This window comes from Rhamphochromis longiceps, linkage group LG22 (assembly GCF_057381845.1).
Source record: "Rhamphochromis longiceps isolate RC_006_pf linkage group LG22, R_longiceps_female_GT1.1, whole genome shotgun sequence".
Classification (NCBI taxonomy): Eukaryota; Metazoa; Chordata; class Actinopteri; order Cichliformes; family Cichlidae; genus Rhamphochromis; species Rhamphochromis longiceps.
Genome location: NC_140577.1, coordinates 15,110,548 through 15,129,932, shown reverse-complemented (window position 1 = coordinate 15,129,932; position 19,385 = coordinate 15,110,548). Strand labels below are relative to the sequence as shown.

Here is a 19,385-nt window from a genome sequence, read left to right as displayed (position 1 = left end):
CATTTCTCTCCTTAACACCAAACCTTAGCAACACCACCTTGTCACCTCTGTTCCCTTCACCTACATGTCCATTAAAGTCTGCATCAGTAACCAGTTACTCCCTCCTGGTGATCCTATATAATTTCATCCAAGAATTCCTCTTTCTGATACTCTTCCAAGTGGCATACACACTAACAACATTGAACACCACCCCTTCAGTTCCCAAGTTGAACTTATCTAAACCTTCAGCTCCACTACACTTTTTTTATTACTAACCTGTCCAACTATCTTTTGGTTTCACAATCCCATCGAGAGATGTTACGACCCGTCTAGGGCCAGGCCATAACATGAGCGAGGCACTCGCTTCCCCCCCCAAGACCCAAGCAGTCACACGCAACAATCCATTAGATGTGAAGAGATTTATTTACAAGGTGAATAAAGAGAACCAAAACGGGAGTGTCAACACTTCAGGGTGAGCCAAGGCCAAAACAATAAACAGAACAAACCTACACAAATCCCGCACCCCTGACCTCACCAAAATAAAGTCAAAAATAAAGACAGAGTCTGACCTCCTTAACCAACTCAAAAACAGGAGAAAACGGGTGATCAAAATAAACGGCAGCTCACCCCTACCCACTCCACTTCCACAATTTTCGCACGTATACTGCAGCCAGCGGCTACCACAGGACTACTGCTGGGTGATGAGGAGAAATGCGAGGACCTCTCCCGCTGTAGCACTCCAGCCTCCTTTCATTGGGCGGGTCCTCCAGCTGGATCCAATCACGCCGGGGCAGTAAGTCCACGCACCAATCGGAACAGGGCCCTGGCAGAGCTGAATTAACATAGACAAAAACACAGCACCTGCACAAACAAACACACGGACATACAAGTTCGTAACATCCCCTTCCATAAGAATTAAACAATCCTTCTAGTGTTTAATCCTAGACTACAAAATTGCTCTCGACAGGGCGTCCGCGATGACATTTTCCGTCCCTTTCTTATGCTTGATCTGCAGGTTGAAGTCTTGCAAGAGAAGGGACCAACGCATAAGTCTCTGATTTGAGTTCTGCATCTGGGAGAGAAAAACCAATGGGTTATGGTCAGTGAACACTTGAACAGGGATAGAGCTGGATCCGATATACACCTCGAAATGCTGTAGGGCTAACAACAAGGCAAGGGCTTCCTTTTCAATGGTACTGTAGTTCATCTGATGTTTGTTGAATTTTTTTGAGAAGTAACAAATTGGGCGATCCACGCCGCAATGGTCTTCCTGCATAAGGACAGCTCCTGCACCAACCGCACTAGCGTCAACCTCGAGCTTGAAAGGGGACATGAAATTCGGGGCCGTAAGAACAGGGGAACTGCACAGTAATGCTTTCGCAGATTCGAAAGCAGTCTGACAAACAGGCGTCCACACAAAAGGCTTCATCGGACTGATCAAATCGGTGAGAGGAACGACGACAGTGGCAAAGTTCTTACAAAACCCTCTATAATAACCACACATTCCCAGAAATCGGCGCAGCGCCCTTCTCGTTTGTGGGACTGGAAACTCAACGATCGCCTGTATTTTCGCGGTCACCGGCAGTATCTGTCCCTGACCCACCTGTTTTCCCAGATATGTGATGGTGGCTCTGCTAAATTCACATTTGGCTAGGTTCAACGTAAGCGAGGCCTCCTGAAAACGGCTGAAAACGAGAGAGAGTGTTTGTAAGTGGTCAGACCAGGTGGATGAGTAAATGACAACATCATCCAGGTATGCATCGCAGTTATTCACGCCCGCCAGTACTTTGGCCATAAGGCGCTGGAAAGTAGCGGGTGCATTACGCAACCCAAACGGCATAACCGTATACTGGAGAAAATGGTCCGGTGTAACAAAAGCAGATATTTCAGAGGCTCGGGGAGTTAAAGGTACTTGCCAGTAACCTTTTAACAAATCAAGTTTGGTTACAAACGATGCCGATCCCACTCTATCAATACAATCCTCCATTCTAGGAAGAGGAAATGAATCAGGTTTGGTAACAGCGTTAACTTTCCTGTAATCATTACAAAATCGAGGAGTGTTGTCGGATTTTGGTACTAGCACACACGGCGAACTCCATGCGCTGGCGCTCGGAAAGGCTAAACCGTGTTCTAAGAGATAGTCAACTTCCTTCTGCATTATCGCCCTTTTCACTGGGTTCACTCGGTAAGCATGTTGCTTAATCGGTTTATGTCCTTCCACATCAATATCGTGGCACAGGACCGCAGTTTGACGAGGGTGATCAGAAAAAAGTGATAAGTTGTTTTCTATCAGATCAGTGATGTCAGCTTGAGCGGGTTCAGACAGGTGGATTAAATATGTGTCTAAACCATTTAAGATCTCCGAATTTTTCAACCGGCCGCTACCCAGCGCTTCACTTTTCTGGAGTAGCCCGTCATCAGAGGGTTCATAGGGAGAAACAGTACTAGCGGCGCACACTGGAGACGGCGCACCCGAAGGACTCCTCGAGTGAAACGATTTTAACAGATTAATATGACAAACCGTAGACTTTCTCCGGCGGTCTGGGGTCTGGATCACATAGTTGTTGTCACTGAGTTTTTGTTCCACCACATATGGGCCAGCGAACTGAGCTGATAAGCTGGACCCTACCACAGGCAACAACACCAACACTTTCTCTCCCGGCTGAAAACTTCTGCAAACAGCCTTTTTATCATAGCGAGTTTTCATTTTAGCTTGCGTATGTGACAGATTCTCTCGAGCTAACTGACATGCAAGGTGAAGCTTTTCCCGAAGTCCGCTAACATAATCCAGAACATTATGCTGAGTTTCAGAAGTTTCTGACAACCACCTCTCCTTCAGAAGGCGGAGGGGACCGCGGACCACGTGTCCAAACACCAGATCCATCGGACTGAATCCCAAGGATTCCTGAGTGGTTTCTCTGACTGCAAACAACAATAACGGCAGACCCTCATCCCATTCTCTATCCGACCCCGCGCAGAACTTGCGCAGCATAGCTTTGAGGGTTTGATGGAATCTTTCCAGAGCACCTTGACTTTCCGGGTGGTATGGACTGGATTTTACATGTTTTATGTGCAACTCCTCCACAACCTGTGCAAACATTTTTGAGGTGAAATTCGTTCCTTGGTCTGTTTGAACAACCTTTGGAAGCCCGAAAGTAGAGAAGAATTTAAGTAGTGCTTTTAGCACCGGTTTTGCTTTCAGCGTGCGTAGTGGAATTGCCTCTGGGTACCTTGTTGCTGAACACATTATTGTAAGTATGTATTGGTGTCCGGATTTGGTTTTTGGCAGGGGACCCACACAATCCAATATTACTTTTTCAAACGGCTCACCTATTACTGGAATAGGATGTAACGGAGCAGGTGGAATGGGTCTGTTAGGTTTCCCCGCCATCTGACATGTGGTACAGGTACGGCAATATGCCACCACATCAGCTTTCAACCCTGGCCAAAAGAAGTTGCGCAACACCCGATGATATGTTTTGTTCACCCCAAGATGTCCAGCCATGCTGGCATCATGCGCTAAGCTAAGCACCTGCCCTCGATGTGGCTTCGGCACCACCACCTGCGTAGCACCAGGCAAACCACACCGGTCAGAGGACCACCTCCTCATAAGAACTCCATCTTGCAAAAAATAAGAAGTGGGTGATTCACTTCCTGCACTCTTAGCTGCAGATAGAAAACAAGGGGCCAGTGATGAGTCATTCTGCTGAGCGGTTATCAATGCATCCCTATTCAATTTCTCATCCAGCTCTGGCATCAGTTTCATCACATCGCTTTTTGTTCTGTCACTCTCACGGCTGGGAGATATTCTCTCGTCTGGCGTCGCCATAAACGTGTCAGCAACATCCATAACGTCATCAAATTTGCGTGACTGCGCACGAGTGATTGCACAAACAGGAAACACATTTGACAAAGGGGCGACAACCTTAGTGACAGAAGAAATAGGCGTTTCCACCACTTCAGGCGGTGGGAAAACTGTCCCACCAGCCAAGTCATTTCCTAAAATAAACGAAACCCCTTTAATCGGCAACTGGGAACTCACCGCAACTTTGACATGCCCCGTTTTCACGGGCGAATGTAAATGGACTTTGTGTAACGGCGCCCGAAGAACGCTCATCTTAATTCCCCAAACCAACACATCCGAATCACAAGCAGTTTTATCTGACAATGGTAGTACACTATCCAACATAAACGACTGATGCGCACCTGTGTCCCGAAGAATAGTAACAGGCACTTTGTCCCCCCCTTCTCCCGTCACAGAAACAAAGCCTTTCGTGATGAACGGTTTAAAACGTGGCTCTATTTCTGCATCCACATGGTGCAAATCACGGGTGAGAGTGGAATGCGATTTAGGCAAAGGGACAACTTTGATGAGACCTACGCCCGCTGGATTTCTAGAGCCTTTGCGCTGCTCTTTCCTCCGGAGCGCAGGACAGACAGCGATTAGATGTCCGGGTCCGCGACAATAAAAACAGTCGCGATTAACACCATCCTCCTGTCTATCTTTCAGTCCTATCTTTGGTGACTTTATCCTCCTTTCCTGTCCCACCCTAATATTCTGTGAGACAGCGGCTGAAAATATAGTTTTGTGGGTGAGAGTAAACTCATCAGCCATCACTGCCGCTTTAGCAAGTGAGGGCACCTTTTGCTCATTCAGATAAATAACTACTTGGTCCGGCAAACATTTTTTGAATTCCTCTAACAAAAGAAGCTCTTTCAGCCCCTCGAAATCCTGTGCTTTACTGGCCTGCAACCATCGTTCAAACAGGCGACTTTTTTCACGGGCAAACTCCACAAATGTCTGATTGGCGGTTTTTTCACACTTCCTAAATTTTTGACGGTAGGCTTCTGGGACGAGCTCATATGCCTGCAACACAGTCTTCTTCATGACGTCATAATCCAGGCTATCTTCAATTGATAAACACACACATACACAAGCGTGTGCATGTGTATGTGTGTGCATCACTTCTCAGTGAATCAACATTCCCGTGTGTGTGTGTGTGTGTGTGTGTGTGTGTGTGTGTGTGTGTGTGTGTGTGTGTGTGTGTGTGTGCGTGTCCCTTCTCACTCACTCAACGAGTGCACGTGTTCATGTGTGTATTTCACTTCATTCTGAATTTGTGTGTTTGGAGACGTGTGTGTGTGTGTGTGTGTGTGTGTGTGTGTGTGTGTGTGTGTGTGTGTGTGTGTGTGCGTGTCCCTTCTCACTCACTCAACGAGTGCACGTGTTCATGTGTGTATTTCACTTCATTCTGAATCTGTGTGTTTGGAGACGTGTGTGTGTGTGTGTGTGTGTGTGTGTGTGTGTGTGTGTGTGTGTGTGTGTGTGTGTGTGTGTTCATCACTTTCCTGTTCTGGTGTTCTGGGTAAACCACGGCCTGAAGCGTGCCCTGGGGTCCTGCCCCCCTCCTTTTTCAGTTTGTTTGCGACCATTGCTGCTGCTGCTGCTCAAAATTCAGTCCATCCTGGTTCTGACCCCAATTGGGGCAGTCCTTTCTCCAGTGTCGATGTTCACCGCAGGTGAAACCTGCATCTTCTTCTGTGTTTTTGTCCATTCTGAGGTGCCTTCTGTCCTCAGTTACTCCTCTTGTCTCGGTCACGCCCTTTTTCGCCACCCGATCATCCGTGTTGGTCCATCACTGTCCTGCACAGTGTGAATGCAAAGTTATCAAGGTCAGCATTCTTTCGCTCGGCCTTACTTTTCATTCGGGCTTGGCGGGCGTCTCGTCACAGCTCTGTCAGCTGACGCAGTCTGGGAATTTTCCCCCGTGTAGTGAAACGGGCCTTAGGTTTAGTGCTCTCCGTCTCGGCTGCATGAGATCACATTCCTGCAGGTCTGTTGACATTCTCAGGTCGTTGTTGTGGGTCCAGCTGTTGCAGCATTTGGTCAGTGTCACGTATGGGGGAGAGCAGGAGTCCAGTCAGCCTCGGCTTTCAGGGCCGGCAAAGCAGCCTGTAATTAAATATGTATAGAAAAAACAAAAACAAAACAAAACAAAAACAAACAAAAAACAAAAACAAACGAACAGGAAAATGTTGTTGTGTTGGCTGTGTTATTCAGAGGGGAGACAATGGGGCCAGGCCCTGTGTCAGCCTTCTCTCCCCCTTTTTTTGTTTTTTGTCTCCCGATATAATCAACTCCTAACCCACCAAGTTGACAGGACAACACCGGTATATGTTAAAATTCTTAAGATCATGTTTAAAAGCCCAAAAAGGAACTTTCTTTCATTCAGTAATCACTTTTCTTAATCAATCAACAGAAAACATGTCACAATTTGAATCTTTTAACCACTAAATTTGTTGTGTCTTGCCTGGTTGGTTAGACCAGTGTTCCTTTTTTTTTTTTTTTTAGTTAAATTGTTGTCCTGCAACCCAGAGGGTTTCTTTGTCAGTAATGTATAGACTTCATCATTTAAGTATGTTAATTTTTCTTTAACCTTGCTGGAAAATCTTCACGTGTTCATGAGTGTAAGCTGTTTCTTCATTGCGTGTATGTGCATTTGTATAAAAGCAGGTTAATTTTATCTTTTCTCAAACTAGGCGTTACCTTAAAAGGAGCCTTTCTCTCAGATTTCTCTGCTTGTGTGTGTTTTTGTTTCACCTTTTTGTTGTGATGCTCCGGACGCCTTCCCAACCTCCACAAGTCCGTTGGCCCCAATTTTATGTGTTAAAACTTCTCTTAATTTCTCCTCTAATTCTCTCCTCGCTGCTGTCTTTTTCACAGCTGCTGATTCGTGTTGGGTGTGGTTCCCATTACCTATAATTTTGCTTCGGCCGCTGTGCTTGTGGGGGCAGTTGGTCCAGGTCCGCAGCTTCCTGTATTAACACACTAAGAGATTTATTTTAATTTCATTTTCATCACTTTTAAACCGATAAGCAGGCAACACGCCTACCTTGACAGCGTAAACTGTACGCCAGTCTCCCAACACATTCCTCTCTGTACTCCTCCATAATTCTCCACTGCACACCTCTTACTATCTCTCCTTTTTATTTTTATTACACCACAGAGTAATACACCCAATTATGCCCGTCTATCTCTATGTGGCTCCAAATTCCCTCTTTATTTTAATTTCACACTCGTCAGGGGACAGGCACACAACAATTTCAACCACTGAAACGAGGAATTCAACCTTTTTATATTTCTTTACTAATCTAGACTCAACGTTTGTTCGCAAAATGTGTCTTGTTCTAGTCCGGAATAAATGTGAACCCGTGATTACACGGCCGTTCCAGTGTTATTTCCGTAGCTATGCGGGGGCCCTCACCTCCCCAAGTCACCACCTCGGCACCCGGACAACGCCGGTCCTGGCCACGCGTCCACGGACAGGAGGGTCGCCACTCCTAGGGCAAATGTTCCACAGGTACACTAGGCATCAACCTTTGATCCTAAAATGTGTATTTGCTCTAATGTCCTCCTAATCAAACACATCAACCGTCACTGTCACTGTGTTCAGACTTCACACACACAAAAAGCACACTCAGCGCGCGCCTCACCCACAGCCAGAGCGCGCCTTACACACACAGCGCGTTTCACCATCAGTGAGACACACAGAGAGCGCTCCTCATCAGCAGAAATTTGCACAGAAACCTCTGAGCTCAACTATTAGATCTTCTGAAGCACACTGCACCATAGACCAAAATACCCCTTTCTCTGCGCTTATGACCGCCACAACGGGGCAAAGTCGCATCATAAAAGTGATGCTTGCATCCCCGAAGTTATACCCGACATCATAAACCAGGTTTTGCTCTATGTACTTCTTGGCAAGTAAAATTTTACTTTGTTTTATGACCGCAGCCCTTAAAAAAAAACTCGACTGGCGCCACAAACCACCGTCAAGCCTCTGTTCAATGTACTAAAATTAGCACCAACCACTACTGCGCTTCACGGCCGCACCACCGGAACACGGCCGTATCATAAACCAAACCTACGGACGTGTTTCGCTCTCGCGTTGCCAGCGTTCAACCGCACCGTGAAGCCAGCATCTGCTTTTCCTTAAATCAACTTCTATTTCATAGCCGGCAAGAGCCAGGACGTAACCGACACCATAAACAAACTTCAAACCTCGACTTCAATGTACTGAACTAATGGCCATGTCTTCAGAAGAAATTCTAATGTATTATTGCTACAGAAGCCAGTATTAGACAAAATTAAATGTGGAAGGTAAAGTGGCTGCAACTAGTCCAACGTAGTATGTTATTAGTATCTCGGTAGAAGCAGTTTACTGCAACTAGTCCAACGTAGTATGTTATTAGTATCTCGGTAGAAGCAGTTTATTTAACACACTGGAATTCAGCCTCAACTTATGTTGTTAGTATCTTGCGCCAAAAACCAGACACCGACCAATTTACTGTGAAAATACATGTGACTCAGTGAACAGATTAATTTGGAAAGCCCAATATGCACATTTGGTATTTATAATACAACAGGCTGTGCTTACCTTTCTGTTTTAGGCCGGCCTTCTGTTCACTTTGCCCCACGATCTCACCAAAGGCCAAATCTACACCTCCTCAGCACACCAAAGATCCGGGTCACACGGCACCAAGTTGTTGGATTCTCCCAATTCTTTGAATCTTTGGGCTGAAGGAAGGACAATACTCGGTGTATAAATGCTCAATCAACAATCATTTATTTCCATACAATTCAACAATAAGAGCATTACAACGTCCGGACGGGAGAGATGCTACCAGAGGGTCAGGCACATGTCTCAAAATGGTGACGGGTTGCTCAGCTTTTTATAGTCTCTAGTGGCCCCCAGCTAGTCGTAAAAGCCAAAACATCACATTTTTTCTCTGTTACAGCGCCTAAGTTATGACCTCGGCAGTTGTTTCTCTGCTTTCTGTAAGGTGGGGGTGTGGAATGTGGTCTGTCTATCTCCCCTGTCTTTAGACACAGAGTCTCCTGCTTACAACCTTCTCTTCATGATTCAACAATTAAGCATGTCAAGAAAACAGTGTAACACATTCCCAGCAGATCAAGGATACAGAGTGATGCACATTTATCTAATGAACTAATATGTGAATATGTTCTGTTAACTCAAAAGTATAATGAGAACTAAACTACATACAGCTCACACACTCTATATTAAAGGGTATAATGTGATCTACAGCAGTATTCTAATTCAACTACTTTGATTACATATATAAGGTAACATATAATAACAGAATAATTTAATAACTGGTACACACCTCCTGGGCTTTGCCAACCAATTTGCATTGTAACAGCAGCGGCCAAAATTCCTTCGGCCAACTTAACGCGGCCGCTATACGCTCAAAAGCGTTAAAATAGGAATCCACTTCGGCCTCACGAAACGGGGGAACCAGTTTAACGTGTTTGGTGATGTCAAAACCTGTCGGGACCGCGGTGGACGTACTAGGATGACTAGAGGCAGATGTGGAGGGCTTTCGCTCCAGCTCCAAAGCTCTGACACGGAGGTGCATTGCTTGTACCTCAAGCTCTTTAGCACGGGCTTCCACCTCCCTAATACGGAGGGTCAAACGGAGATCTTCCGTAGACCGCCCCGCCAGGGGTTCCCCGGCCGTACCAGACTCAGCTGCTTCAGGCTTCGCCCCAGCAGCATCAGGGTCCGCCTCGGCTGTGTCAGAGCCCGCCTCAGCCGCATCAGAGTCCGCCTCGGCTGGTAGCACGTTAACAGGCCCTTTGGCATCCGACCCCGGCTCAGCCTCCGGAGCCACCTTCACACCCCCGCCATCAGGCTGCTCTACAGCTGCCTGCGGGGCAGGAAGAACGCCTCGCTCCACCAACTCTGCACACAAAGCGTCCCTAACCACCGCTTTGCGGGCACCATAGGACACTTGAACATCATAACAACTAGCAATGATAAGCAAATCCGCTTTCCTGCACTTCACAATTCTATCCCACGAAGGCGAAGTAACAAAATCATCCAAAGAAAACTCCATAATTCCACACACCTACCACCCCCACACCCAAGAAAACCGCCAACAGACCAAACACACGCAAAAACCCACAGAAAAAGGCAGAGGACGAGCCCCCAATTCATGTTACGACCCGTCTAGGGCCAGGCCATAACATGAGCGAGGCACTCGCTTCCCCCCCCAAGACCCAAGCAGTCACACGCAACAATCCATTAGATGTGAAGAGATTTATTTACAAGGTGAATAAAGAGAACCAAAACGGGAGTGTCAACACTTCAGGGTGAGCCAAGGCCAAATCAATAAACAGAACAAACCTACACAAATCCCGCACCCCTGACCTCACCAAAATAAAGTCAAAAATAAAGACAGAGTCTGACCTCCTTAACCAACTCAAAAACAGGAGAAAACGGGTGATCAAAATAAACGGCAGCTCACCCCTACCCACTCCACTTCCACAATTTTCGCACGTATACTGCAGCCAGCGGCTACCACAGGACTACTGCTGGGTGATGAGGAGAAATGCGAGGACCTCTCCCGCTGTAGCACTCCAGCCTCCTTTCATTGGGCGGGTCCTCCAGCTGGATCCAATCACGCCGGGGCAGTAAGTCCACGCACCAATCGGAACAGGGCCCTGGCAGAGCTGAATTAACATAGACAAAAACACAGCACCTGCACAAACAAACACACGGACATACAAGTTCGTAACAAGAGACGATACAAAGTCTGGGAATTCTTTATTTGATTGATTTCTGTTACAGTTTTAACAAATCCAAGTCTCATTTTATTCAATAAAATCTTTGCACCTTTTCCAGGACATCTTGCGATTTGAGTCCTTTTTTGTAAATAATGACAGAAAATGTCAAGGAATAGCATTTCAGCATATATTCAAGAATAAAATTAGGAAATTAGTTAGTTTGTTTTTTATAAATGGGGAGTTTGGGGTGGGGTCTTTTCTGTAAAAATCCTGGCACATCACTGCTTTATTTCTAGTGCCAAGCTGCTGAAGTTGATGGAATTACCATAACATACTAATGTGGAAATGTGGAAGAAAACAAGAAAGAAACAATACTTATTGATGATAACAGTAGTCACAACAATAATATACTTCAAACTAAGATCAAGTATGTGTTAACTGTCTGCTTTTTTATGTGCAGCCACAAAAACCTCTCCATCTGTCCTCTAAAGCACTTTGGTGTTATCAGTTTCATATTCAAATGTTCACAGGGTTTATGAAACCAACTAGCGTTAGACGGCTAATACATCAGAAACAGTGAATTTCAGACCTCATTATCTCTGCCGTTTCAAAAAGGCCATTTCACAGGTCTTCTCATGCCCACTGAGCTGTTCAGATATCACGAATCCCTGAAATAATTAATATTCAGATTTAAGCCCTTTTAATTGCTCTAACAGCTCAATTTCCACTGTTCAGAGTTCCAAGTCAGAGCCAAAACATCAGGGTGTGGTTTCTAAGTCCTTCTAGAGTCATTTATTTCTGGGGTTTTACACTTTTCACGATTTCATGCTTAATTACCTTGAAACTAGGCTGAACATTTGAGAGGCATTCTACTAGGAAAACAGGCGATGACAGAGAACTGCGCTGCAGTTCTGAGACTCACTAAAGGGAAGCCACTGTTATACTGTGAAAGCACATACACATGCACATAAACACACACACATACAAGTGTTAAGGGACTGAGATTTCTCTACCAACTATTAAAAAAACATTTTTGTGTGCAAGTGTGTCACTGATTTAGATCTTGATGACATGTATAAGAAAGGGAATGCATGTGTGTGTGCCTCTTTGTGTGTTATTGCTCCCTGAGATATTTGATATTTAATGAGGGCAGGGAAAAGGGGGAAAGAAAGGACCATCTAGGCTTGAAGTGGTTGTTTTCTCAGTGCATTCCTGAGTATGAAATGTTTAAGGTGATGTTCTCTTTCCCTCGTGTGTGTGTTTGTGTGTTTTGAGTGGAAAGTTATGTAACCGTTTGCTTGTTTGTGACTATAATTTTGTATTATCTGTAGTCATGGGGGCTTAAATGGCTAAATACTTGTGATTTTGGTGGTGCTACTGTAACACGTTTTTTATGTTTCAGGTTAGCACACTTGTGGCGAGGCCATAAAATGACAAGTTGGAGGACATAGTTGTATTCTTGGTTGCTTTTTGTCATGGGATGTTTGCAGTAGAATTATCTTGTTGCACCATCTAATGGCTTAGAGGGAAAAAAAAGCTAGTGAATTGGGGAAAAGATTCACCTTGTAAGTCATTTTAAATTCATGAGCAACTAGAGTGTTAAAAAACTGTAATAAAAATGAATAGTTTTTATAGATTCCAATATAATTGTATTCGATTTATATTCTAAACCACTGACAAGCAACAAACCCAATTAACAAATAGCGTCAAGCAAACGAGAAAACATGTCATTTTGCACTTTGCCTGATTCAGTCACTGTCCTATATTAAAAGACTCGAGTTCTTTAGCAGTTATGAAGCTTCACATGTTCACATATTCAGAGACAATATTCAGCTTAAATCAGATCGACGCAAGCATATATACTGGCACAAAGATCATTTTCACACCTACAGTGGACTTATTTACTCTGATCTGAATCAGTGGATGAGTTTGAAAACTTGTAGCTTTTTCTCATGATTTGATTTTTTTTTTTTGATTTGATTTTCTTTTTCCAAATAGAAAACTCCAAGCAAACCAAAACGTGTCACTACAAATCATATGAGAAAGTTCTATTTGCCTATTGACTGCAGCAGGAGCAATAAAGCTAAATAAAGGCCAAAGATGCTGTGTTGTAGACTACTGGATAACATGAATTTAAATTCATTTTACAGATAATTGCTGCACTTTGTTTATTTGGCATGTCTGTTGCACTTTGTTTCATTCCAGAATGAAAAAGCATACCCCCAACAGGAAGGTGTTAAGCTCAAACATGCAGTGTACAAATGGGAGTGGAGTCAGATCGAGGATCACGTTGGACTACGGTAAATTAACCATGCTGCGGTTTGTTTGAAACTACACCTAGACCACCCACCACAGTACATATGGGGAACCAGACTGCAATTACCTTGTTCACATCTGCACAGACAAACCAACTACACATCAGTGCTACTGGCTTGCCAAACAGAGGGGTGGTGCCTCTCTTGAAGCTGTCAGTTGCTTTCAGGGCTGGTATTTTGCACCAGTTGTTCACCAATGGTTGACATACTCCACTATGACAATATCTTTTGGGTTGTACTGTCTTTTTGAGCCTCATCTTTGACCTTTCTGTATCACTGTTATTGGCCCTTCTGGGAGCTAATTTCCAAATGGCAACACAAGAGTTTTTACTCTCTTATGTTTTCACCAGAAAACAAGATTGTGCTTTATATGATATTGTGTTTCTATATGACAAATTGATATATACTTTTTTCTAACATATACACTGAAAACTATAGTTTGTATGCACATGTGCAAGCATATTAACTATTGCTATGTAAAGCAACTACCAGTATAGTTGCTTTATATAGTAGAGATCTTTGCTGTCAGGTGTGCTTGGCTCACAGTGCACTTAGCTGTCATTCTAGATCCATCACAGCGATACACGCGAAAACAAAGCAAGAGGGAAAAAGTGACCCAGTGTACAGGCTGATAGAAACACATCACAAACATATTTTAGAACGAGAGAGTGCAATATTTTTCCATTTTGTTTCTTCTTTTGTAAGAGGGGGAAAAGCATACACAGAAATGTGTAAACCACTATATAAGAAGACCAGCCAGACAGGGAGCACACAAATAAGGTCTGAAACAGTTGTAAATGTCCTTTTGTGGGATATATACCTACAACCAACCAAAAAACCTATTCAGAAGTGTTTCAGATTGGCCCAAAGCACCAAAAACATGCACCATGGTGTACTGAACCACTTTCTTAGATTTACATTTAGAAAAATTAAACAATAAACTAAGGTGGGGCCAGGTTTCACAATGAGCTCACCCGAAACCCTGGCTGATTGGGACCCACACCCATTTTCACACCTTGGTTCAGGTGATTAGAGGATCATCAGGGGTCCTTTTGTCCCTCTGTGGGGGAATACTCCCACTGGGTTTAAATCTGGGACTCTCCACCATTTGACCTTAGAACTGAAGAAGCTTCTCGGATGAGAGATGAAATGTCTTCAAGCAACAAGAAGTCTTCAAGAAGTCCAGACGCTTTTCTTTCCAAGCTCCTTAGACTACAATGACCTGGATGACTGAGAACCTACACAGACATGAACAATAAACTGTTTCAGCCTGGTATATCTGTTGTTACCTAACAAACATATGGCCAGCTCTATGGTACTATAGCATCTGTATTATCTATGATATTTTTTCTATAATATAATACAGTTCTATGGAAAAGTCTTGCCCTTAATGTCTTCATATTTTGTAAGGAAAATAAGAACTACAGTAGATGCCGTGATTTATTGAAACGTGCAAATATACATAGAAATGTCTGTGAGGGTTCTCAGTCATCCAGGACATCGTAGTCTAAGGAGCTTGGAAAGAAAAAAGCGTCTGGACTTCTTTAAGTTGCTTGAACACATTTCACCTCTCATCTGAGAAGCTTCTTCTAGCCAAGGTGTGAAAACGGGTGTGGGTCACAATGAGCCAAGGTTTCGGGTGAGCTCATTGTGAAACCTAGCCCGAGCAATCATGCGATTTCCTGTGGTCAGATGGCCCAGGATGTGAGTGGGCGTTAAGGCGTCTGGGAAGGGATCTCAAAACTGGATTATAGATGGAAGACAGTTGGCGTCGTAAACCACGTAAAACACCATCTCTGTTCAAAGATGGCCTTTCACAGTGGACATAGATGGCTTCTTTCACGCTTCTTTCACTTCACTTCACCTTTTGAAAGGAGTGAAAGAAGCCGAGGTGGTGGTTTACGTGGTCAAAAGAAACAAAAAATGAGGGATAAAAGAGACTGAATGATAAAAAAAGACTTGATTCTTAAGGTCAAGTGAGTTCAGACATATTATAAATCAGAATTCATAAAGCTTTAAGTAAACTTGTATTATGCCTGACATCAGATTCAGTTCAAAACTCAAAGTCAGTGACTAAGATGAGTCTTCAGCATTGGACATATCAAAGCCCTGACCAAATAACATCCTATTTTATTCCACAGAATTTGCAAATTTGGCTGCTTACTCGCCACGATCGCATACATTTGAATTTAACAGTTCAATCTTTCAAATAACGGACAAATATTTGTGAAATTATGATACATTTGTGAATGTATTTTAACAATCTAAATATGCATATGTACAGACAGATACATTTAAAAAACAAAAAACATTATGTTTTATTACACTTATAGTGATTTTACGTTAATTTACATTTGAAATGTAAAATCAGTCTATTTATGTGAATTTAATGATATTCTAGAAGAATAGCACAAAACTGTAAAATACACAGTAAAATAATTTTATATTACAATTTTTTTACAGTGTACAGAACATCACTTGGTTGTATTAAATGGTTGTAGACAACATATCACAAGAGTATCACACACAAATAAATATTACAGGAAAAGACGTGGGCATAGCTATTATCCTACTGGACTTAATTTGAATTCAACTATCACATACCACACACTGTTCCAAAAAATAGTAATGTCAAATAATTTTACTGTGTATTTTACAGTTGTGTACTGTTTTTCTAGAATATCATTACATTTACATAAGTAGACTGTGATCTGACACGTCAAATGTAAAATAACTTAACATCACTGTAAATGTAATAAAACACAATTTACCTGTTTTTTTAATATATTTTTTGTACATATGAATATTTAGATTGTAAAAATACATCCAGAAATGTAGCATAATTTCACGAATATTTGTCTGTTATGTGAGAGAATGATCTGTTAAATTCAAATGTAATACTATGGAAAAATATATAAAATGATCGAAAATTAATGAGAATAATCAATCATTAAAGGAGTATTTGAATTATAATTTTGCTGAAAATTTCATGTCACCTAGGTCTGATTCAATAATTCAGAGGTAACAAGTGAAAATATAATTAATAGGAATAAAAACTAAAAAAAAAACATATTGTGGCGTGTTGGGGGAACAGCTAGTTCTCTCCCATCATGCATTGGGACATGTGCTGCTGTTTAGATGTTCTTGTTTTATTGTTTATGGTTACGTTACTTTTAACTGTTATTTTCAATGTTGTGTTTATGCCGTGGTGCAGCGTCACTGACAGTTGTTGTTTTGTAGAGAGAGTGCTGTACCATGAGTGACTTCTGTTGTGCTGTTGTTGAAGCTTGAGGCACATTGTAGCACTGGCAAGTGTTTAGATAAGGAGCTCCCCCTACCAGCTTGGAGTTGAAAAACAAGCTCAATCTTTCTCCGTGAGCTTCTTTGTTAAGATTCCTTTGCATGCCACAATGTGCTAATTATATATTTTGAAAAAGAAATGTAGAAGTAGGCATTGCAATTAATATAAATAACATGACGCTAAGTATCGGCCAATGAATGTGAACTAACAACAATAAGGTCGCGGGTATGGCTGCGACTGTAGGAAGAAACCCTAATATGAAGGTATTTTACTGTGCATTTTACAGTAATGTTCTGTTCTTCTAGAATATCATTAAAGTTACGTAAATAGACTTTGACTTCACATTTTGAATGTAAATTAACGTAAAATCACTGTAATGTAATACAAGATAATTTTCATGATTATTAAATGTATCTGTCTGTACATATGCATATTTAGATTGTTAAAATACATTCACAAATGTATCATGATTTCACAAATATCTGTCCATTATTTGAAAGATTGAACTGTTGAATTCAAATGTAATGCTATGGAAAAGCATATAACATGATCCCTATGAGCTTGTGTTACATCACATAAGTATTATTATCATTGCTGGTTAGGGTGATCGTGGCTCAAGAGTTGGCAGTTTGCCTTGTGATCCGAAGGTTGCCGGTTCGCGCCCCGGCTCGGACACTCTCCGTCGTTGTGTCTGTGATGAAGACTCTTCACCTACCTCCTACTAGTGATGGCCAAAGGGGCTGATGGTGTGATATGGCAGCCTCGCCTCTGTCCCAGGGCATGCAATCCATTATTATTTAAACCAATTGTTAACTGTATATTTCTGTACATTTACGTATTATGATTCATATTGCCACATTCATTGACCTTGTTTATAGGTAATTTCATTGTTTGATCAAGTTAAAATGTTCCTAATTTAATGTCTAAAAGCACTTGGAAAAGGCAGAATCCCATGTAAAATTAGCGCAACAAACTCTATTTTCATTAGTGAAAATGACCGTATTTTTATGGGACAGTTATTTTCTGTTATTTTACGGTCATATTTTGGCGCCCCAGCTGCCGGAATATTACCGTTTTTTTAAGATGGTTTTTTTTTCCTATTTATAGATGATTTCATTGTTTAATGACATTAACATGTTCCTAATTTAATGTTTAGCGGCACTTGAAGAAGGCGAGATTCCATGTCAAATTAGCGCAACTAATTGTATTTTCATTACTGGAAATAACCGTATTTTTATGGGACAGTTATTTTCTGTAATTATACGGTCGTATTTTGGCGCCCCAGCTGCCGGGATATCACCGTTTTTTCAAGATGCATTTTCTAACAGTGCACATGTGCATAGTGAACAAGAAATGAGTACAAGCAGAGCACAGAGACCACATATATTGTGAACTCACTCTGCAGTTCTGCCTGAAAGACTTTTAACTTCTTTTTTTTTTGAGCAAACAGTATCATTAGGTCAGCACCTCTACCCCAATTATGGTGTATGTGATATCAGTGAACCCTTGTAGGACAACAAATACCTCAGTAAAGCTCTGCAATTTGTACCCAACACTTACATGACAACCACAAAAGACCAGTTTGAGCTATCTGGAGAAATCCAAGCACTTTTTTCTCCCCCGTGATGATTTTTTTTCCTAGTGTGTACCTGAGTTGTACAAGCAGTGTTCTTTCACCTGGAGTAACCTCACACGCTCCTTTACAACTTTCTCAACCATTGAGATGAGTCCTGCTGTAGACTGTAAATTTCACACTGTGACTCAGAAAAGGAGTAGTAATTATGTGGGATGTTATTTCACTACTTAAACTGGCAGCAGACAACTTTTTATTCTTATTAAGACTCTTAACATTATTATCTTAATATGTGACGATCATTTAGATAAGTTCCTTATAAGCATTGCTTGCACTGTGCAATTTCTACCATTAAGTATGAAATCTTCTAAGAAAATGAAAAAATATTCCAATGTGCAACCAAAGCATGATGGGATTTTTTTTTCCACTGTAGTAATTTGTAGCTTTCTGCAAAAGGTCAAAATAGCTGATTGTGGAACAACTGGAGTGACTGTGGGGATTCTAGGCAGCAAATGATTAGATTCCTGTTTACAGAGGAGGTGAAGAAAAATAAAAACACACAGGGTTCAAAAGCAACATTCAGTTGCTATTTTCCTACTCAAACAGCTAGTAATAAAATCTGCCCACTCATTAGTGCAATGGAACAAGAAGGTTTGGTCGTTTTAGAACAAAAGGTGATTGGGTACATAGAAAAAGTAAGAACATACCACAAAACAGCCAATAAATGTCAGTATGGATTTGTAGTATTCACAATGTAAATACTCAATGCATGAGTAAATTCTGTAAATGTATTTATTTTAAATGGTCCAAAGCATGTTTAATTTTGTATTTGACACTCTGAAAGGTATAAATATTTGCAATTTAAAAATCTGAGAGGATATGAAAATTCTCACTCAATTATCCTTTAAGATAAAATGGAAGCGCATTAACAATGGGTTTGCTAGTATTGATACACATTGATGTGGCCTTAAGCGAGACAATTAACCCCAAACTGCTTTGGTCACTTGACATTAAAAGACTCTGCAGGGCAGGTCTCTGAGGTTCATGCTGGTATTTGAAGGGCCAATAAGGGCAGAGCTGAAAAGAAAAATAGAAAAGCATGGATGGCTTGATAATAATCCCTGGATTAATAAATGTGGACAACACACACACACACACACACACACACACACACACACACGGCTGTCCAGTACCACTAGAGCAGACCTCCTTAACCCCGAGCACTTATTAACACTGTACTGAGCAAGATCTGGACAATGCATATCATCAATTCTAGTAACCCAGCCTTTGGCTCATGCAGCCACAAAATATGCTCTCATTAAAACTGTTCAGCGTTGGCTTCTCTGTGCTGTTGTTATGGCGAACTTAGGTCAGAGGAGAAATAAGAAAGTGAAAACAAAGACCTATATTTTGAGATAAAATGTTTCATTATTCCGTTTATTCATATGAGGCACAGGCTTTTAAAAAAAAAAATCAGTTTATCTGCACAGTTTTTTGCAAGACTTTGAAATCTGAAACAACACAAATATCACAAAAGAAATGCAATTAGGTCAGTGTTAAATGAGGCATACCGCATGTTCTAACAATATATTGCCATTACCTGAATAAACAAAGACAACAAAAATGCAA

At 41.9% G+C, this 19,385-nt stretch overlaps 1 protein-coding gene across 1 annotated transcript in view; it reads right to left on the bottom strand.

Moving 5' to 3' along the window:
- Window positions 1-656: 656 nt before the first annotated feature.
- Window positions 657-19,385, bottom strand: part of LOC146643760 (uncharacterized) — a 403,826-nt gene continuing 385,097 nt past the window's right edge. Inside the window, exons 2-4 of the mRNA XM_085395395.1 lie at window positions 8,418-8,486; window positions 930-5,623; window positions 657-840 (exon numbers count right to left, since the gene is read on the bottom strand). Coding sequence (XP_085251521.1) covers window positions 657-840; window positions 930-4,942 — 4,197 coding nt within the window. The 5' untranslated portion in view covers window positions 4,943-5,623; window positions 8,418-8,486. The remainder of the gene's footprint in view (window positions 841-929; window positions 5,624-8,417; window positions 8,487-19,385) is intronic.